This window comes from Acomys minous (genome assembly GCF_964271855.1).
Source record: "Acomys minous genome assembly, chromosome: 1".
NCBI lineage: Eukaryota > Metazoa > Chordata > Mammalia > Rodentia > Muridae > Acomys > Acomys minous.
The window spans coordinates 154,250,356-154,272,332 of NC_140483.1; the positions used below are offsets into that span (position 1 = coordinate 154,250,356).

At 46.0% G+C, this 21,977-nt stretch overlaps 2 protein-coding genes, 1 long non-coding RNA gene and 1 pseudogene across 7 annotated transcripts in view; 2 read left to right on the forward strand and 2 right to left on the reverse strand.

Moving 5' to 3' along the window:
- Nucleotides 1-3,198, forward strand: part of HSDL2 (hydroxysteroid dehydrogenase like 2) — a 34,576-nt gene extending 31,378 nt beyond the window's left edge. For both annotated transcript variants that reach the window (XM_084751225.1, XM_084751224.1), the window contains one exon: nt 2,763-3,198. In XM_084751225.1, the coding sequence (XP_084607351.1) occupies nt 2,763-2,875 (113 nt within the window). In that variant the 3' untranslated portion in view covers nt 2,876-3,198. The remainder of the gene's footprint in view (nt 1-2,762) is intronic.
- Nucleotides 3,199-8,019: 4,821 nt separating this feature from the next.
- Nucleotides 8,020-16,443, reverse strand: LOC311581231. The gene is made up of 4 exons (XR_014773705.1): nt 16,383-16,443; nt 12,548-12,648; nt 8,445-8,611; nt 8,020-8,166 (listed from the first exon to the last, which is right to left on the reverse strand). It is a non-coding gene; the product is annotated as an uncharacterized lncRNA (long non-coding RNA).
- KIAA1958 overlaps nt 16,161-21,977 on the forward strand; it is a 139,647-nt gene continuing 133,830 nt past the window's right edge. For all 3 annotated transcript variants that reach the window (XM_084750152.1, XM_084750151.1, XM_084750149.1), the window contains exon 1: nt 16,161-16,297. The gene's annotated coding sequence lies outside the window, so the exon portion shown is untranslated. The remainder of the gene's footprint in view (nt 16,298-21,977) is intronic.
- On the reverse strand, nt 16,684-20,429 carry LOC311590259 (1-phosphatidylinositol 4,5-bisphosphate phosphodiesterase gamma-1-like; annotated as a pseudogene). The gene is made up of 2 exons (XR_014783653.1): nt 20,368-20,429; nt 16,684-20,157 (listed from the first exon to the last, which is right to left on the reverse strand). The product of XR_014783653.1 is annotated as a 1-phosphatidylinositol 4,5-bisphosphate phosphodiesterase gamma-1-like (transcript).

The following is a 21,977-nucleotide window of genomic DNA, read 5'->3' on the forward strand; positions in this document are numbered from 1 at the left end:
GCAGGCAAAAACACATACCCATAAAATAAAAATAAGTAAATCTTTTTTGTTTGTTCTTTCTTTTTGTTTTGTTGTTGTTGTTGTATGTTTTTTTGAGACAGGGTTTCTCTGTGTAGCCTTGGCTGTCCTGGACTCCCATTGTAGACCAGGCTGGCCTTGAAGTCACAGTGATCCACCTGCCTCCCGAGTGCTGGGATTAAAGGCGTGCACCACCACCGCCCAGCATTTGTTTTGTTTTGTTTTGTTTTCAAGATAGGGTTTCTCTGTGTAAGCCTGGCTGTCCTTGACTCTTTGTAGACCAGGCTGTCCTAGAACTCACAGGATCTGCCTGTTTTTGCCTCCTTGAGGGCTGGGATTGCAGGTGTGTGCCAAAACCACCCAACTTAAAATAAGTAAATCTTTAAGAAGTAATTTCATTATTTTATAGAGGTGGCAGCTGAGACTCTGATAAATTAAGGAATAACTGAGTGAGTAGATACTAGGGCAAGGATCTAGCTGTCTGCACAACTATTCTTTAGTTTATCGTGTGTGGGGAGTGGGCTAGTGACGGGATGGGGGGGGCACTGCGCGCCACACTAATTTCTGAAGGACGGAGGATAATTTTGTGGCGTAAGTTCCCTCCTTCCACCTTTCTGTGAGTCTTAGGCATCCAAGTCAGGTAGTCGGGCTTGCACAGCAGTGTCTTTACCCACTGAGCCATCTTGAGGGTCACTTGCTCTTAACTGTTGTGCTGTTCTGGATTGGGGAATCAGCAGCCTCCTTTGCCCTACTTTAGTACAGGACTTCATGTCGTCCATGCTCTTAGCTCCGGATGACTTGAACTGATTTACTGCCCATGTTAAGAGCTGGCACCACCACCCTTGGTTCAGTGGCTTCTTTAACTTCTCCTTATACATAAGCTTGAGACAATGGGATTTCTAATTCTTTCTGTGAATATATTCTTGCATTTGTTAGAGAGTTCCCCCAAAACATGAGTTATATGAGGCACATTTTACACCTACACTGGGAACATTCTGCCTTTGTCCTTTTTATGGGTACAGTTTAGATCTTAGAGCCTAAGAAGTCCCTTCTAGAGATCACAGCCATTTCTATAGAAGCCTATACTATAAATACAAACCCTAAAGTAATAAACCTCTCTTTGGCCAGTAGAGGCCTCTGTGTGGCAAAGCAGTAAATAATAAACTATCAGTGAGTTCAGTGGCACATGTCTGTAGTCTCAGTTTTTTAGGGGGCTGAGGCAGGAGGATTGCTTGAACTAGAAGTTTGTGACCAGTCTGGACAACAAGGTAAGGTCTTTATCTCTTTAAGGAAAAAGGAAAGAAAATAAATAGTTTACTACTACTTTATCTAAGCCGGGTGTGGTGGCGCATGCCTTTAATCTCAGCACTCAGAGGCAGAAGCAAGTGGATCTCTGTGAGCTCAAACCCAGTCTGGTCTACAAAGTGAGTCCAAGATAATTAGGCTGCACAGAGAAACCCTGTCTCAAAAATAAGCAAAAAAAATTACCTTATCTGAGAAGGGTTACATATGTATATATTATTACATTGTGGTTAGTAACTTTTTAAAAGTTTTTTTCTATCAATACTGTTTGGGTAAAATTTTATACTATAAGATTTATTAAGATAAATGAACATGATTCTTAATATATTTTTAGTTAGTCATCTGCCACTAAGTTTAGCTTGACTTTGAGAATATTTCTATTACTCTGGAAAATATTTCCACCCAGTCCCTAGCTAGCAAAATATTGTTTTTTTGGTTTTCCTTTTTTTTTTTTTTTTTGTAAATGGAATCCAAGTGTATATTATCATGCATTGGGCTTTTTTCAGCTTAAGGCTTTTAGGAATCATTTGTGTATTAGTAGTTTTATTTATTCTCCTTGTTGTATATTTAATTGTATGGCTATACCACATTATTTTCTTTTTCAAACAGGTAGCCCAAGCTCTCCTCAAATTTGCTGGCCCTGACCTCCTCATATTCTTGTTTTTACACCCAAAGTGCTGGATTACAAACATACACCACCGTTCCTTTGCCCCACATTGGCTAGCCACTCCACAGCTGATGGGCATTGTGGAGAGTAAGGGCTGTTGTTTTGTTGTGGGCTATGCTCTGGCAATGTCATTCCATGTCCCCAGGAAATGGGAGGCTTTGCTGCTTATTTCTTGCCCTTGACAGTACTGTTTTTTAGTAGTAGTTGTTGTTTTTAATTAGTACCATTGTAATAAAATCTTAAGGGTTTTGGTTTGGATAACCCAATTGCTAATGGTACCGAACCTTTTTGTTTGTTTGTTTGTTTGTTGTTTAAAATGCCTTGAACATTTTAAAAATTTTGGTAGAAGAGCTGGGCATGGTCGCTGTGAGTTCGAGGCCAGCCTGGTCTACAAAGTGAGTCCAGGACAGCCAAGGCTACACAGAGAAACCCTGTCTCAACACCCCTCCCAAATAATTTGTAAATATTTTGTATATTTTTTACATAATTTATATAATTGAATTTAAACTTGAAATAGTTAGAGTTTAATGCGATATAACAAATTAGAAAATTAAATAACATAAAATTTGCCTACCAGAATTCATTAGGGGCTGCTTCTTACGTTATCTTGTGTATTACAGGATATTGTTCACATCCAATCAGAAGCTGAGACTCCCTAGATAGTAAATGCTCTGGGACTTCCATAACTGCAAATTCTTCTTAGAATACATCTTCTTGAAGTGGCATATCCCTTAGGACACTAATGCTGTGTTCTCTGTCTCATTTATCATTTTAGGGAAACTAAAGCCCACCATGGCATTCATGTCAGGAAAACTGAAGATTAAAGGAAACATGTCCCTTGCGATCAGATTGGAGAAGCTGATGACCCAGATGAACTCCAGGCTGTGAGGAGCGAGAAGCGAAAGCGTCTTCGGCTGTTTTCCTCTGAAGTAAAAGGCTCAGCAGTTAAAAACCTACTGGCTCCTCCACGGTCTCATAGGGACACATGTTTGTTCTAGAAAAAGTAGAGTTTGTGTATCTATAAGACTTGAAATTATAATTAAAACAACTAACCAATCAAGTATAAGTTGCATTAAAGGGCATCCTAATATATTGTGGTTTTTCCCTCCAATATTTTCCTCTAAGCCTGTATTTCATTCATTGCCTTTGCAGGAAAAATATGTATCATGAATAACTAATGAGAATTAAACAATAAAATTAGCTGTTACAAACTTCTCATGTAAAACGAAGCCACTTCATCTTTGCAAAGACAGTTGGGTGAAGGACTGCAATGTCACTCTTACCCATTGCCCCTATCCTTTTTTGGGGGGAGGGCAAGGGTTTCAATACAGGGTCTTTCTGTGTAGCCCTGGCTATCCTAGAACGCACTCCATTGACCAGGCTGGCCTCAAACTCAGAGATCCACCTGCCTCTGCCTCCTGAATACTGGGATTAAAGACATGTGTCACTACCGTCTGGATTTTTTTTTTTTAAGGGCTTTTGTTTTGCCAAGCAGTGTTTTATAGACTTCAGTGCATAATACTTACAGGCAAAATTTTATTTAACTTACCATAAACATTTTATATTATTGATACTATCCTAGACATCTTTACATTTTTAGCTTTTTCTTCCAGATGGGGTAACCCAACTGACCTTTAGCTCAGGTCAGTCCTCCTGCCTCAGCTTTCTTAGTGCTATGATTATAGACTTGAACCACAGTGGGCCTGATTAAATTGAGTTTTCAATTGCTAACATATAGAAATATAATCAAGGTTTTGAGTATGCCTTAGGCCCTGTAGTAGTTAGAGCGACTCATTACCTCTAACAGCTTTTAAAAACATTCTTTAAATCATGTCAGTTTCAAATAAAGATGAATATATCTTTTTTCCCATTCTGTGTGCCTTTTTTTTTTTTTTCTTGTCAGATTGCCCTGTTAGGCCCACCAATATAATGGTGAGTACTAACGGTAAGAATGGGTACCTGAGCCCGAGGAACACAGTGAGACCTGTCTCAAAAATATAACAGTACAAAACAAGACCAGTTTTATCTAATCTGTCCTCTTCACCCCAGACTTAAACAATTACTTCCTTCCTCTCCCTCCATCCCTTCTGTCCTTTGTGTCCTCCCCTTCTCCCATGTGGGTCCTCAGGACTGAACTCAGGCCATCAAGGCTGGCAGCGAGATCCTTTATGTACCGCACCATCTTGCAGCCCCGATTAGAATGTTTTAATCACCCTCCCAAACACATACACTTTAGCAGATACCCTGTATCAACAAAATGTAAATCCTATGCAACAAATCAATTTCCTCTTGCTATTGACTCACCTATTCTGGACATACGTATAGAGTCACTTTCCTGATGGGCTTCCTTCACTTGACATAATATTTTCAAGGCTTATTCATGCCTATCAATGTCATAATTTGTTTGATACATTTGTTGTATTGACATCTACGTTACTTGAAACCCTTTTGGCCCACTCAAAACTTTCTTACTCAAGAATGCATGCTAGATATAGTGGCTCTGCTAAAATTCTGCTACAGTGGTTTATGATACAGTTTGCTTGGTTTTTTTGCCAGTGACTCAAACCCAACATACTTGATAGCTAATAACCACAATTAAAAAACAAAACAAAAAACAGAACAAAAAATACCTCGTAAAACACCTGTATAGCAAGCCGAGCAGTGGTGGCACATACCTTTAATCCCAGCACCTGGGAGGCAGAGGCAGGCCTCGTCTACAAAGCGAATCCAGGACAGTCAAGGCTACACAGAAAGACTCTGTCTCAACCTACCCACCCACCCACCAAAAAAAAAAAAAAAAAAAAAAAACAGAAAAAAAAAGCAGCAACCAAAAAAACACCTGTATATCGTAGTCTTGGGAAATAAATTCTCTTTTGCCAATGTTTCTTTAAACCCCCCAATCTGTAACCCTTCCATTTTCTTTACTCATTATTTCTAATGGGCATCTGGGCTGACCACACATCTTAGGATACTGTGATGCCAACATCTCTCTAAGACTTTGTCTTTTGGACACATACGTAGAAGTGAGACCAGTAGGTCATATACTTCAACTTTTTTACTTTTGAGGAGCTCCCATTTTGTTTTGCTCAGTGGCTGCACCTTCTTATATCAGGGCCCCAGTTTCTCCACAGGAGCACATCTTAGGAAGATGGAGCGATTAACTATATGAGTTGGTTTGCTTTACTTTGTGTAAATTTCACCAAGGCAAAGCATTTGCAGAACTGTTTCTATTTAGCTTGGACCAAAGTGTTAATAATAAACAGGGTTAAGACGATCATCAGCCTGGTGAGCTGGAGAGGTAGCTGGAGCGGTCAGAGCCTGGTGAGCCGGAGAGGTAGCCGGGACGCTCAGAGCCTGGTGAGCCGGAGAGGTAGCTGGGACGGTCAGAGCACTGCCTGCTAATCTACAACACTCAGGGTTGATTCCTAGCATCCACATGGCAGCTCATAAAGCTCTCTACCTCCATTTCCAATGACCTTTTCTGACCTCTGAGAGGCATCCTGTGCAAGGACAGAGACATACATGTAGAAAAAAATTCTCATAAAATAGTGTACATGGTCCTGGAAGACAGATACACTGGATTACAGTATTATCTGGCTGGAATATAGACATGCCCTTAGTACTCACAATTTAATTCCAAACAATGAAAGGAAGTTTAATTTATAGAAGGAACCAGGTGTGTTTGAAAGTGATGTTTAGCCAGGTGTGATGACACATGCCTTTAATCCCAGCACTCAGGAGGCAGAGGCAGGTGGATTGCTGTGAGTTCAAGGCCATCCTGGTCTACAAAGTGAGTCTAGGACAGAGAAACCCTGTCTTGAAAAAACAAAAAAGAAAGCGATGTCTATTGAGGGGCAGACAAAGTGATGAATTGGAGAAATATTAGAAAAATGGGTCAGAGACAGGATATGCCCAATTCTCACAAGAACAGGACAGGAAAGAGAGGCTACTTAAGAGCAGCACAGGGAGATAGGGAGAGAGAGGAGTTTTATTTTTATTATTTATTTATTTATTTATTTTAACCAGGACAGTTTTACAGGACATTAAAGGGAGAACAAGAGAAACACAAGTGAAGAAAGACAAGCCAGACAATAAAAAAGAGCCAGAATATTAGAACGTATTTCTAGAATTAGTTTGAGATTAGGCAGAGCAGTTCACTGAGAAGTCAAGAGAAGTCAGTTTGAATAAGTCAGCTTGGAGAGGAGTTTAGACTGGAACACTTGAGTTGAACCAGCCAGCAAGAGTTCAGAAAGAGCTAGAAAGGCTTGGGAATGGCTCTTATCCCCTCATCCGAGGAATAACCCTGGATACTTTGTTCACAATCTCCGTCATATTCTCATCTCTCACACCTCAGAGGGAGGAATGACTGAGATTTCCTATCATGGGAGGGGTGGGGTCAATATGAGAGTAGTACATAAGCCTAGTCAGGTCATGCTCTAAATATGACTTACTACCATTATAAATGTTTTGGAAACCACTTAGTGCTGTGAGGAGAAAAGGGAGGCTAGAGCCAGATTGCTTGGGATGAATCTAAGCTCCAACAAACTGTGTTAAGATTTCTTAGTTTAGCTGGGTGGTGGTGGTGCATGCCTTTAAATCTAGCATTTAGGAGGCAGAAGTAGGCTGAACTCTGTAGGTTCAAGGCCAGCCTGCTCTACAGAGTGAGTTTCAGGACAGCCAGGGCTGCAGAGAGAAACCCTGTTTCTTCTATTTATTTACCTTCGAAAAGATTCATTATTTATTCAGTATTCTGCCCACATGTATGCCTGCAGGCCAGAAGAGGACACCAGATCTCATTATAGATGGATGTGAGCCACCGTGTGGTTGCTGGGAATTGAACTCAGGACCTTCGGAAGAACAGATTGTGCTCTTAACCTCTGAGCCATCTCTCCAGCCCAACTCTGTCTCAAAAAACGAAATCAAACCAAAATAACAACAACAACAACAACAAAATTTTCTTAGTTTCTCTAAGCCTCAGTTTCTGAAACCCAAAATTATCTTATGAACTGCAATATCACTTCTTAGTACATACCTGAAAATGTGGGGCTGGAGAGATGGCTTAGTGGCTAGGATCACTAGTTACTCTTCCAGAGTATAGTGGGACCTATTGGATCTGCCAGTGATATAAATAATGAGACAGAGGCTTGTTAATGTTTGAAAGCGCAGGCCTTTTGCTGGGCAGTGTCCCGACTAACCTGACTAATCCTGGCACCACGTCCTGACATGTGGCCAGGTTTACCTCTCTGCTCAGCTCTGGTCCGTCTGTTCGTCCCCACCCTCATGTCCAGCGGCGAATCTCCTGCCTCTGATTTCTTCTCCCAGAGAAGAACAGTAGCTTTCACGGGGCTGGAACTTTACATTACATTTTAAAATGAGTTGCATAATATATATATATACAGCATATTGTAGCAAATATAACCTTAAATTTCTACCAATTTACAATAACCTGTATCAGTATAAAATATTTGACACTTCTTGTTGCTTTTTAGTCTAAAAGGTTATACAATAATCCACCTTTCTTTTTCAGGGAGATATAATAATCTATTCCTTTTTGTCCTTATGTCCCTCCTTCCGTCGCTTTTCATCTCCTAACACTAGATAGGAGAGAAAAGAGGATAGGAGGAAGAGAAGGAGATCCCTGAATCTAACTTCCTTTGTTTCCTCCCTGGACAAAACCATAAACAACTTGCAATCAACCCCTCTACATGAAGAACAGCATCTATAACCCACGGAACAACCAAAGACCAGGCACCCTATCTCTTGGGAATGAAAGTGTTGTGTTCATTAAATTGTTTCCTCATGTCTGGGGATGAAGACATTTTTGGGGGACCCTTAGAAAATTGGGATATTGGCTAAGGCCTGGCTGAAGCAGTCTGTGAGGCTAGACCATTTGGGATAGCCTCTTTGATGTTGTCTGGATATAATTTTGGTTTGTTGTTGTTTTTCAAGACAGGGTTTCTCTGTGTTCCCTTGACTATCCTAGAACTCACTCTGTAGACCAGGCTAGCCTCAAACTTACCAGATGTGCCTGCTCCTGCCTCCTGAGTGCTGGGAGTAAGGCATGCGCCACCACCCAGCTCCTGGATGTAATTTTTTAGGAAACAGCAACCGAGGCAGTCTGTGAGGCTGAATCATCTGGGATACTTGCTTTATCTTCATTGGTGTTTGGTCCTTTTGCTCTGAGAACACACAAACTTCTAAAGGCAATATTTTAGGTACATTTCTGCATTAACACATATATGGAATATGTGATGTACATAAATTAGTTGATGGTGATTCTCTGCTCTATGTTTGAGCAGGTGAAAGGCATCTGTAAGTCTGTTTGGATTGCATAACCAAATTGTAATAGGGTGTTATAAATCCCCATTTATACGAAAGGATGGCAAGTAATAACAAGCCGCGATGACTAGGTAGCCAACAAGATTTATTGGCTTCTGCAAGGACATTCATGTCTCACCTAGTCTCCCGAGCTAATCCCATGTAGGGGAATTAGTCTTCGTGTCACCTGTTTTGTTGTTCTTCCGTGTCTCTCTTTCCATGTCAGCAGCTAAGATTTTCAGGAGGTCTAGCCAAATCTAATCTTAGTTTTTTTGTTTTTGGAAGAAATCCATAGCTTTTCATTTCCTGTTGAAATAAGAGCATAGTCTCTTCCCCAGTGCAATACAGTTTTTAAATTTCCATTGTGAATTTAAGACACCCTTAAAGTAAACGGATTGATTTAATTCAGCAGTGATTTTTTTTGTAAACTTATCTTATATCCTAGATAATGAATAGATTCTCTTTGTATTTTTTCATAAACAATTTATAATCCTCAACAAGGCAAAATTCTCTTTTATCTCATCAAAGATTTTTTTCCTCAGGTCTGCATCTGAATCAGCCAGTAAGATAGCATACACATAATGAATAATACCTTTGAAATTTTAAACGGCATGCTAGAAGTTTAGCTTACTCTAAAATTTCTCTCTCATGACGGGACAATTGATAATGATCCTGCTATTAAGGGAAAAATATTTCCCACGAAGGGACCTTTAATACTGAGTTATTCCAACTCTCAGGGGAAAAAACATTCAAACAAATATCAAGCAAAGAAACAAGAAAATTCTACGTTCTGGACCAGTTATGTTATCTCATGCTGCAGCAGCAAAGGCCTGTCCGTCATCCCTGCTCTGCGTAGGCGGCCCCTTAGCAGAAAGAGCTGACAGGCACCTTGCAGGCAGAGAGCTCTGAGTTCCAGCTGCCAACAGGGTGTTTTTTCTATCGGGAAGAGACTTTTTCTTTTCTCTGTCCCTGTCACTTGTAACTTAGCACTCCATTCTCAGTCCTCGCCTTATCTGTGTCTGTTTTATTTTGATCTTTCTTAGAGAGGATAAAGAAAATTGTGATGATTGTTGAACATATTGTAATTAATTCCATGACTGCAGACACTAAAACCAAACTACATTGGGTCAAAATGCCCTCTTCCATAGTGTTGTCCATTTTTTTTTTAACATGGAAAATATTTTTTTAATCTGGCTAGCTCTCTCCTTCCTTCAGAGAGTTTTCTATGCACATATAACAAAACATCTTTACGTATTTATTTTCTCTCTCCTTCTGGAGACTTCATATTTTTCTTTTTTTTTTCCCCCTTTTTCTTTTTTGTTTTTTTGAGACAGGGTTTCTCTGTGTAGCCTTGGCTGTCCTGAACTTGCTTTGTAGACCAGTCTTGCCTCAAACTCGCAGTGATCTGCCTTTCTCTGCCTCCCCAAGTGCTGGGATTACAGGTGTGTGTCACCACACCTGGCTAACATTTTCCTTTTATGACTGACTATATTCAGTTTTTTAAGTTCTTCACACACACACACACACACACACACACACACACACACACACACACACAGAGAGAGAGAGAGAGAGAGAGAGAGAGAGAGAGAGAGAGAGAGAGAGAGAGAGAGAAACACACACACTGTTGCTTTCCTGCTTTCTGCCTGGGACTCTTACCCTAATGCCTAAATCTTGGGTAAAGCTTTCTGCTTAAGTTCCTCCCCATGTTGGGCACCAATTGCAGGGGAGTAATAAGACCTGCCTTTTTCTGTGCAGTCTCCCACCTACTCTAACACAAACTAATCCTGGCACAACATCCTGCCTCCCGGCTCTGCTCTAGTCCATCCATTCACACACACCCTCCCCAGTGTCCAGTGGTGAATCTCCTGCCTCTGATTTCTTCTCCCAGGGTCCCTTCTTCTCTGCCTGGAAGCTCTGCTCTCCACTTCCTGGTCAGATATAGGCTGTTAGATCTTTATTATAGCCAATAGACAAGTGAGGAAGGATAAATATTTACAAAATATGAGGCTGGTGATGAGCCATGAAACTAGCAGGATCCAGCTAGGCTCTCTGCCAGTACAGTTCTGGGGCAGCAGTAATTGAATGTATAGAGTCACATGTAGTAGAAGTTTTGGTTTCTTTAAAAACTCAGTTAAGAGGCAAGTGGATCTCTGTGAGTTCAAGGCCAGCCTGGGCTACAGAGCGAGTTCCAGGACAGAGTTGTTACACAGAGAAATGCTGTCTCGAAAAACCAAAAAATACCAAACCAAACCAAAACTCAGTTATGGGGGGCTGGAGAGATGGCTCAGAGGTTAAGAGCACTAACCGCTCTTCCAGAGGTCCTGAGTTCAATTCCCAGCAACCACATGGAGGCTCACAACCATCTATAACAAGATCTGGTGCCCTCTTCTGCAGGTAGAACACTATATACATAGTAATAAATAAATAAATCTTTTTTAAAAAGCCTCAGTTATGTTATGTAGATTTTTGTTTTGTTTTGTTTTTCCAGACAGGGTTTCTCTGTGTAGCCTTGGCTGTCCTGGACTAGCTTTGTGGACCAGGCTGGCGTCAAACTCACAGTGATCTGCCTGCCTCTGTCTCCCAAGTGCTGGGATTAAAGGCAAATATTTTTGTTTTAATCCTAAATGTGTGCTATTGAACTGCTCTTTGTTTGTCCACAGCTGATAATTGCTTTGTGTGGGGCATGGTCTATGCCAGCTGAAAGCAGCCTTGTGAGTCTTGGAGAGGGCATTGTCTTGCCAGGTGGGGAGAGTTTAATTTTGAGGACTGTGAGAGGGTATAAATAGCAGAGCCCAGAAAGAGAAGGATAATCTGAGGATGCTGAGAGAGAGAGACAGAGAGAGAACACTTGGAGGAGATAGAAAAAGAAGAAGGCTTCTAGGTCTGCTGGATATCCTGACAACTGAGATTGGTATTTTCCCAAAGAACACAATGACCTTAACCAGCCAGAACTAAAGAGGTCTATGTCCCCTATCCCTTGCAACCTTCTTTCTCTCCTACCTAGGATTGGGGTTGGAAGGGAGGTAGAGGCATTAAGAAAACCCAAACAAAATAGCTTAACAACTAGGGCCTACAGACATACTTTCACACAGTGTACTCCAACACCAGAAGACCTGGGTTTGATTTCCAACACTCCGGAGGCAGCTCACTACCATCTGTAACTCCAATTCCAGGGCATTTGACAACCTCTATTGTCCTATAAGGGCACCAGCCACACACACACTGAGGCATACATGCATGCAAAATACCCATACACATAAAAACAAAAACTTTAACAAATTTTTCACAAAATGGTCATGTTAATAGCACCAGCTTTGTAGAGTTCCTAGAACTAAATGAATTGCTAACCCACTGCAAACCTGAGCATCTGGTAAGTGCTATGAAAGAGTTATTAAAGGTACAGCCTTGCCTCAGTACTGCCATGCTGAAGAGGTAATCTGTTACAGTAAACTGTATCAGTTCGGCCTACAAAACCAATAACTGACACAGAGAGACTGAAAGGTACTTTAAAGCTGCAAGCACTAAGCAGGGTAGAATTTAAACTGGCACAAATCTACTCGTAAACTAACATAAACTACTCTAAACCTCATAACGTACATATAACCCAAGCACTTGCTACTCCAATCCTCGGAGACTTCTTCGCTCCTCTGTTGGGGGATGGTCTGATGTATTTTGATGTTAATTACTGTTTGTTGTCTTTGTGACCCACCTTTTGTTTAAAAAAAAAAAAGCCACCCCCACCTGGACAGGACAGGAGATAGGTGAGGCTAAAAGAGAGAGAGGAATTCTGGAAAGAAAAAAGATTGCCACAAGGAGAAGAGAGAGAGAGACCCGAGGAGAGGAGAGGAAAGCTGCCATGGGTTGGCTAAAGAAGCAGCACATGGCCGGCGTGGATGGAGAATTTGGCCCAGATGAAAAACATTAACAAGTATTTGAGATTATACACAGGAGGTAGCTTGACAGAAGTTATTGGAAACAGATGGCATGGGATTGAGACAGGGATCCCATGCCCGCCCCACTATGAGAGGTAGTTTAGAGGATATCTGCCTGTCCCAGGTAAACTAAGGCTATTTTAAAATACAAGTGTCTAGGTCTTGATTGATTACTAGCTGGGCCTATTGATAATACATGTAATTTAAAAACAGTACTCCTCCTTCCATGTCAACCACCAACCATCTTCCCCTCCACCCCCATCTCAACTTTCAATCTTGGCTCCACTCCCTCCCCAGGAAGTCCCACCTTCCACTTCCTGTCCTTCTGCCCAGCTGATTGGTAAACAGCGCTTTATTGACAGTTGTTAGATCCATTCAAGACATTCCTCCACAATTCCCCTTCTTAGTCTAATTAAAAAAAAAACCTTTTACCTATACATTTATATTATTACACCAATATACAATATACACACACAAGAACCACAAAACAATCATTATATTCATGTTATACTCATAAGGTTTTGCTGTCTTCAACCGAATCAGAGATTTGAGAAGGAATAAAATTAATTAGATGAGTAAATAGAAAGTACAGGTTAGCAGCTTCCAAAAAAAAAAAACATGACAGAGACACTTTGCTACTTGAACAGTCACTCAAAACTCTTTAACATGTTGGAGCATCATCTTCAGCCTCCTGGCCCAATATATCTGACAGGCATATTTGTGAGGCAGAGACTTACTGAGGACTTGCTTACCCTGTCTTGGCAGAGTTTGACCGTCAACTCCACCTGTATCCAAGCTTGCCCATTTCAGGCAGAATTCTGTCTGTGGCAGAAAACAAGGACATTTTTGCCCAGTGGCTTGTTTGCCACCTCTGAAGCCATCTCCATAAGGAGGTTGCTTGATGCTCATTACCTTCTTTGAGGCAGTCTGGGTGTTGCCAGGAGTCAACCTGTCTCATTTTCAATGAATCCTCAAAACAACAAAAATTTCTAGAAATGTCATATTCTGTAGGTCTCTGAGGTTTTCGAAGACCTTATCTAAATAGTTTACCTTATCTATCTACTGAACCCAGGATGTATATTCTTGTGATAAAACTGAATAGTACAATGAATTAAAAATAAACTTATTTTACATCGATATATAATTTTCTATACCAATGCTAAAAATAACATTGTAACAATTAAGGCCTTAAGCTGAAGAATAGATTCAATAATCTACCTTTGGTCCTGTCATCCCTATATATTTCTATATTCTCAGAGAAAAATCCATGAGTCCAATCTCATTCTTTCTGAATAAGACCCATAATAACACAACCAATGCCCAGTGAAAATAAACATCCATATCCCAAAACCTTACCCAACCCACCCCCCCCCATTTAAGGGAAATGGGACGGTGTTCTCTTTTTAAGGCTTCTTCAGGCTGATTTGGGATGAATAATACCTATGTAGGGGCCCAAATAAAACTGGGAAAATGGTTAAAGAAGCTAGAGACAGCATTTGTGGTCCAGTGTCTAAATGTTGCAAAATTCAGGCTTGCTAAAAGTCCTGTGTGGGACAGTCTGAAACGCTGGACCAATTGTAATCAGGAGCTTTCTTTGAAGCTGTTCTGGGAGATGTTCTGTTCTGATGACGAACAGCAACTGAAGCACTTGTGGATGGAACATGACGGATGCAGGTTATCAGCATATCAGCATGCTGGAGGATGCATCCTGTCGGGTCTGATCCAGCATCAGTGTCTGGTACTTTTGTTCTGAAAATATACAATTTCTCACAAGCATTACACAGTTCTAAAGTTATAAATGCATGAGGTGTGCAGGATGCACAGAACAACCAAGGCTGGTTCTGTAGTTTGAATTCATGTACGTATAGACTGACTTCAGTTAGCAGTCTCCCTTTAGTCCAGGCATGTTTTATTTTTAGCTCTTTCAAAGAGGAAGTATAATATTACCATCCCCAAAGAACATACAATCGTTATTTAACTGAAATCAAACCAAGATTGTATAGTTTTAAATGTCCTTCTCTAGGCTCAGTGGCGCCTGATGTATAGGCCAGGCTGATACCTGTCTCCTGAGAAAAGGTATCCTGTTTTAGAGACAAGACAGTTGCCCTGAGCAAAAGAAGAGGCATTAAGCCTTAAATAAACTTATGCATACCCTAAGCATCTTATGCCTGGGTTTTTACATTTATTGAAGGTGTTTTTGTCTCATCTGTTCTCATTGGGGATGGACGCTTTCACCTTTTAAACTTTATATAAACTCTCATTTTAGAGTTTATGCATATCCTGGGCATCTTGTACCTGGGTTTCCACACTTACATAACCTCTCATTTTTGAGTTTATGCATACCCAAGACATCTTGTACCTGAGTCTTCACACAGCCCCACTCCCGGGGTGGGAATGAGAGTGCAGATGCAAAATTACAGCTTTTAGCTCAGGGAGTCTATCCTTTGGGCAAGTATAAATGATGATGGCCAGCAACATGGGTTATTCAGATTGCCCTGAAATACATGCTTCACTGGGGAAGTAGTTACATGAGATTTTCTTTATTATTGACAGGCAAAGAAAGTCATAAAATCAAGGCATTTGCCAAATGGTAGGGACTATAGGTGTGTTACAGCAAAGTGGGCCAAAGTTATAGGTTTCAGGTGCTGATGAGATTTATAGCTTTTGGTTTGGTGGAAGCTAGTAGCCAGCCAACACTACATCATCATCATCACCACCAGCAGCATTATTAGTTTCACCTGCATGCATATCTGTGTACCACTTGTGTGGAGTAGAGAAGGCAGCAGAGACCCTGGAGTGACAGACTGAGCCACTGCTGGGAATCACACCTGGGTGTGGAATCAAACTTGGGTGTTCTGGAAGCGCAGTCAGTGCTTGTAACCACTGAATTATCTCTCTAGCCTCTGCTAAAAATAACATTTTAAAGATTTATATTAGGTGCTGGGTGGCAGTGGTGGCCCACACCTTTAATCCCAGCACTGGGAGGCAGAGGCAGGCGGATTGCTGTGAGTTCAAGACCAGCCTGGTCTACAAAGTGAGTCCAGGACAGTCAAGACTACACAGAGACACCCTGTCTTGAAAAACAAACAAACAAACAAAACAAAAAGAAAAAAAAAAGGTTTTCGATAGGTAGGTAATAAATGGTTTCCAACGAACTAAAAAAAGTCCAAATAATTTGGCTCTGATTTGCAACATTTTAATTCTTCCTAATCATGAAGCTAAATTACTTAGCCTTGTAGAATCTTTAACCCTGTGCAGCATCCTTTTTTTCTTTTTCTGAGATGTCCAGTTTATTACAGGTGTGTGTGTGTGTGTGCGTGTGTGTGATGCGGTGGGGCCTTAGGACTATGGAGTGAGTAGACTGTGGGTCGCAGGCCACCTGGCACACCTCTGAGGTGTCAATTAAGCAAGTGTCAGCTGAGGTGTCAGCAAGTCAGCTTGCTGAGCTTACTTCGAGTGTTTAGGCTGACTGCATGGAGACGAGGGACGGCGGACCCGCGTGGAAAATGGCTGAGACGCGGGTTCTGTACTTGTCGGAGCGGCGAGGGCTCAGCCGGGCCAGCTCAGGGCTGTGCGCGTCGGTGGCAGGAGCTTGGCCGGCGCCCCTTTAGGGTAACGAGAGCCCCGGGTCGAGCGCCTCCCGCGGGCGTCGCTACACACTTCCTGTAGGTCCCGCCGCCCGCCGAGCGCTTCCGGTGCCGGCTCAAGCCGGGGTCCGAGCCCCCGCCCCGCCCCTCTCCGGCCCCGCCCCGCCCCGCGCGGCCCCGCCCCCGCGCTCCAAGCCGGGCGCGCGGAGCCCGGGGCGCACGGAGCGGCGCGCGCCGGTGGCCGAGCCAGGCTGGCGCCCGCGCCCCCACCGCTCCACAGCCGTCCTCCTCCCCCTCCTCCGCGCAGCCCGCGGGGCGCCCTTCCCGCTGCACCGGCTCCGGCGCCCGGGCCTCCGGCCGTGGTGCTGCCGCCCTCCGTCCCGCCGTCCCGCCCCGTCCAGCCCGGGCCGCCCGGCTCCCGCAGGCCCCACAGCCCGCGTTCCTATGGACAGACGCACAGACACCTGCAGGTGGGTGAGAGCCCGCGCGGGGCCGGAGAGCACGCGGGCGCGGGGCCTCTTTGTGTGTGGCCGGCCGCGCCGTGACCCTCCGAACCTTCCTTTTGTCTGCTCCGGGCCAGCGAGGCGGGAGGGCGCTAGGGGCGGAGAGGTCTGCGGGCGCCGGGCCGGGCGCGCGCGGGTTCGCGGCCCGCGGCGTCGCGGCGGGGGGACTGTCCCTGCGCCGGCGTCCTCGAGCCGGGCAGGAGGGCGGGACGAGGGAGGGATGGTCTGCCCAGCTAGTTCTAGAGTCCGAGGCGCTTCGGGGCTCTGCCGGACAAGCTTGGTTGTCGGTGTAAGACCCCCGACACGGCGGTCTTAACGTGGAGACCCCCACCAAGAACCAACGAGACCAAGGCTTCGGCTGCAACAAGCAAGAGGCTTTATTATTAAGGGGACGGGTACCCGGGCGTTTCAGTCTCCGGAGAGGCTGGCGCGCGCAGCGAGTTTTTAGGGGGTCCTTTTATAGGGATTTTGGCGGGAAGCTCAGTTACAGAAGCGAAAAAGCATAGTTACAGGGCTCTGATTGGTAAATTTAAATGAGGCGAGGTTATAGCCCGGTCATCGGATGGGAACAGGGGAGTTTGCCCACTCCCTGGGCCAGATGGCCGACTATAAATATCTTGTTTGACAAGGACAAGCACGCTTTCATCTGAGCCCCAGGCCTTATCTTACCCCGGGAACCTATTATTCTAGTCTTGCCTTGCAAGATAGCGTTACTGCTGCTATGCTTGTTATGTCGGGTGCACAGGGGAGGGGGTCTTACATTCCCCCCTCTTGTTGTAAACTGAATGAAATCTTTCATTCAATGACCTCTGGTTGTGTCAATCTTTTTTTTATTAAAGGGAACAGGCCGGCAGTAGACTACAAGCTCCGAAAGCTCCAAGGCGATCTTTTTCCTCCTCTCCATCATCTTCCCCTCAGTAAGCCTAGCATCTGCAGTCTGGGCTACTTCCCGGATTTTTTTTTACCCAGTCCTGCAGCTCCTCCTGTGAGTCAGCTGTAACATCTAGAGACCAGTGAGCCACTGATGCCATGCTGATGGAGAAGACGAAGAGCCGGTTGTTCTTGCCCTTAGGACGAATGGCAATCTGACAGGCTGGCACATCTAAGACCCCTCGCAGCAAGTCCCCCAGTGGGCTGTTCTCATCCAGGTGTTCCCTCTCCGGCTCTAGGATCGCTGGATTGATCATCTCTTTTACATAGTTTGAGGGGAACCATAGCTGCTTTTTTTTACCATAATCCCCTCGCCACCAGCCACCATCTTGCTTTTTCACGTTCTGGATGATGGCACTCTTGGTAAAGGTCAGCTCATCTTTTCTCTGGGCCTTGTAGTCAAAGAGGGCTTTTACTGCACACTTGAAAGTTGGCATAGGGTTTGCCTCCACATAGAAACCAGGGTTGCGGCCCTCATACAGCGCCCCATAATCAGGTTCAGCTGCCCCGATCTTCTCCAGTGCCTCCTCATTGATGGGGTAGCGCAGCTTCATTTTCCGGTACAGGGGATGTTTCTCGTAGTAGCTGATGAGGTCAACCAAGCTGTCAAACTCAGAGTTTTCCAGCATCACGGTCTGGCCTTTCTGTTGTACGCGGCAGTGTTTGATCTTTCCCTCAGCCCGGAAAGAGATGGCATATGAGTTGGGCTCGTTGCGTTTCCGCACCAGGAAGGCCCCATCACGGGGTACGCGCATCAACATATGTTCAGCTTGTGCTCTGGTCAAGCTTGCATGGTACCACTCTTTGCTCTCATGGGCATTTGTCTGTGGGACAGGCTCTGAAAGGCGCATCTCAAACTCATTGTAGCGCAGCGGTACTTGCTGATAGTGTGTAATGAGGTCATAGAGAGAGTCGAAGACAAGGTTGTCTGTCAAGAAGAACTTAGGAGTCCCAGCATCCTGCCGGGAATGGATACGGCAGTGCTGTACTTTTTCATTCCGCCAGAAAGACAGCGTGTAGTCACCCACGAAGGTCTCACTTTCTCGCACTAGGAAGGAGCCGTCAGGAGCCCCAGTCTCTATGCAGTACTCAGTGAGCAGGCGCTCAGCAATGTGCCGGCCATCGCGCCCAGCTCCGAGCTTACCATGGAACCACCTTTCACTCGAGTGTAGCTCTGTGTTGCCACTGGCCTCCTTAGGCTCCTCTTTATCCTCGTTGTCCTGGTCACTGCTGGTCTCCTCAGAGTAGTAGATCTTGCTGCTAGTCAGAACAAAGTAGTGGGGATACCACTTATGATTCACGGGGTCTTCCAAGTAGAGGATACCATTCTTGATGGAGTTACTGATGTCATTCTCCGAGTACATCACAGAGGTAGGCACCTCCTCATAGGCACTGTCCTCAGCCAGCTTCTTGTGCTTAATAAGGATCTTCCTCTTGAGCTGGTTGGGGGAAGGAAGTCCATCAGCAGCAATGTCCACCGGCTTGGTAAGGAGTGTGTCGCCAAGCACCTTTTTGAAGTATTGAGCCATGTTTCTCTGCTGGGCAATGCTGCAGTGGTCCTCAATGGACAGGATGACCGGGTACTCTGAGGCTACAAAAGCATGTTCTTTTATGGTGTGCAGGACATCAGAAAACTTGATCTTGGTGGTGAGAGTATGCCCGTGGTAAATGACTGGCATCTCATCGGGGCCGTCCCAGCAGTCCAACTCAATGTAACGACAGCCCATCCTCAGGCAGCGAGCATAGGCTTCCAGGGAGGACTTACTGGAAAACTGGTCCCCGGTCAGATACGTATTATGTGAGGAAGAGATCCAGTAGTGAGAGAGAGGGTTGTTTATGGTGTCTGGGCACACAGCGTCCAGCTGCGAGTTTTACACCCTGTTCTCTTTGGAGAACAGAAAGGTGACAAACTCATCCAAGAAGAAGTATGGCTCCTCAATCTCTCGCAAGGGGTCTCGAAGAAAGCTGAGCATAAATTCCTGTACCTGGAGCCGGTCAACAGCCCACAGCTCCTGCCCCTGGTACTCAAGAAGGAACTGCTGGAACTCAGAAAGGGATACCCGGCAAAGCTCTGGCCGCTCTCCAGGCCTTAATGTGCTGGTTTCCAAGAAGGGGAGGTCCATCGTCTTCTGGGCGCTGTACATGAGGCTGCGGTACAGCTGAGCAAACTGCCCGTAGGTGATGTCCCCACTGCGTTGTTTTAGGTCCGTTAGTCGTTCTCGGAGGAAGCGCATGTTGGGGACCCGGTAATTGACCTGTGACAGCATGTTCTTCAAGTCCTTGGCTGATATACGATCCTCTCGGTTCCGATCTACTGAGTAGAACTGCTTTCGGAGCCACCTCTCAATTTGTAGGGGTGTGGCTGCTTGCAATGTGTCCTCCATCAGCCAAGTTAAGCCCTTGATCTACATGTTCACTTTATCCTCAGATGTGGCTTGCAGGCTTAGGGTCTTCAGGCGGAATTCCATTCCATAGAGGATGACAAAGCAGTGTGATTGGTCTGGCCGGAAGGCAGGGTCTTCTTGGTAGCGATCGAAGTCCCGTGATGTCTTCCCTGGGCGGATCTCCTTGATTTCACGAATATCAATGGACCCCTCGATCTTGTCGGCGCCGCGGCTCCACGTGATCTGGCGCGTCTCCAACTTGACCTGGAAGGTCTTCCGTTCCGGCCGCTGCGACTTCTTGGAGTAGAACAAAGTCATGACGGTGCCCACCTCGAGGCTGCGGCAGAGGTGCAGCACCTCGGCTTCGGTGGGCGCGCCGGGCCCGCAGCCATTGGCGCAAGGGGTCGCGGCGCCCGCCATGCTGCAGCGACCTCGGCGACGCAGGCCGGCGGGCCCAGGGCAGCGGAGGCGGAGGCGGTGGCCCGGGAGGCGAGCGGGACCCGGTGGCGGCTCCTATACCTCGGTCCCTCAGCGCTTTCCCCGCGCGGGCCACAGCCGCCCGTCACGCAACCCCGCCCACAGGCTGCGGCCCGTCGGTCAGTCAGGCGCGAGCACGGGCCTCCGTCTCACACCGGCCCCGCCGCAGTGTGCACGCCTCCCGGGGAGTGAGGGTGAGGCGAGACCCCCGGCCGGCCCGCCCGCCCGCCCGCCAAACCCGGTTACCTGGGCGGGCTGCCTGGCGGAGGGAGCCGCGCCAGGCTGGCCGCCTAACACCCGCGGCGGCGGCGGCGCAATATAGAGACCAGCCCCAGGGGAAGCCGCTGCAGAGCCCTTGGGTTTTGAGGCCGTGAAGGGTCCCCAGCATTGTGCTCCTCCCGGTTAGAGGAGCAAGGGAGGCGGGAGGCGAGCAGGGGGATAGCGGGACTGACGTCGGGAGGTAGCCTCCGTGGGAAGGGACACCCGGATCTCGATACAGTCTTGGCAGCGGAGTCAGGAAGGAAAAGGATAGATTTCGGACGCCCTCCTGGCCAGCTCCTCGCCGCCCCACCTCCGGGCCGGAGCAGAGAGTAATTCATACAAAAGGAGGGCTCGCCTTAGCCTCGGGGAAATCCCAGGGACCGTCGCTAAATTCTCGCACCTCCCTAAAAGCCCGGATTGGCGGTGCCCGCCCCGCCGCGGCGAGAGGAGCATGCGCCCAGGGTTGAGCTGTTCTAAGGCGGGCGTGGTAAGAGAGGTGGGGAAAAGGAGAGGGCTGAACGAGGAAAGGTCTGACCCATGGAGGAGGGCCACGAACGAGAGATTCCCAAGTCATTATGTAGGGGACCTGGTCCGGATGACCGTGTGGTCCAGGATCTATAATTTTGGACTTGATCTGTAGAATGAGAGAAAGGTTAAAAGTGCCATCTTGTGGCCACCCGGTATAAAGCGTAGGCCATTTAGCAGAACAAAGACTTTTCCATCTGCCCTTGCGGACTTCTACTGACACTTTGTGCGCAATGGCACGGACTTCTTTGAAATGTTGCAAAGTAAGGGTTAGCGGGGTGACAAGAGTCTGACCCATGGTACCAAAAACACAAAACGAAACACAACAGAGGAAATCTAGACGCAAAAGACCAAAAAACAGCTTGCGCGGGACGCTTGCGCCAAAACGGAGGTTGGAGACGCAGGGGGTCCGGACTTTTCCCTGTCTCCCAGATGAGGCGAATAGCCTCTCAGATGGGCCGGGGGCCCCAGATTCGGATGGGACGGAAAGTCCCTACGGAATCCCGAAGGGACGTCTCCCACGGGCACAAGGGAGGAGTCTGAGAGCCCGTCAGCTCCTCCTCTCCTTGCCAGATTCAGAGAGTCTGCGCAAACACCGAGACACGTAACGATGAACAAAGACGAAATGACAACAAGACAACAACGACAAAGCCGGCCGGCACAAAGACAAAGGCTTACCTCCCGAATTTGGGTCGATGGTCCCCGGGCGGGGGTCTCGATCTCGGTGGAACCTCCAAATGTAAGACCCCCGACACGGCGGTCTTAACGTGGAGACCCCCACCAAGAACCAACGAGACCAAGGCTTCGGCTGCAACAAGCAAGAGGCTTTATTATTAAGGGGACGGGTACCCGGGCGTTTCAGTCTCCGGAGAGGCTGGCGCGCGCAGCGAGTTTTTAGGGGGTCCTTTTATAGGGATTTTGGCGGGAAGCTCAGTTACAGAAGCGAAAAAGCATAGTTACAGGGCTCTGATTGGTAAATTTAAATGAGGCGAGGTTATAGCCCGGTCATCGGATGGGAACAGGGGAGTTTGCCCACTCCCTGGGCCAGATGGCCGACTATAAATATCTTG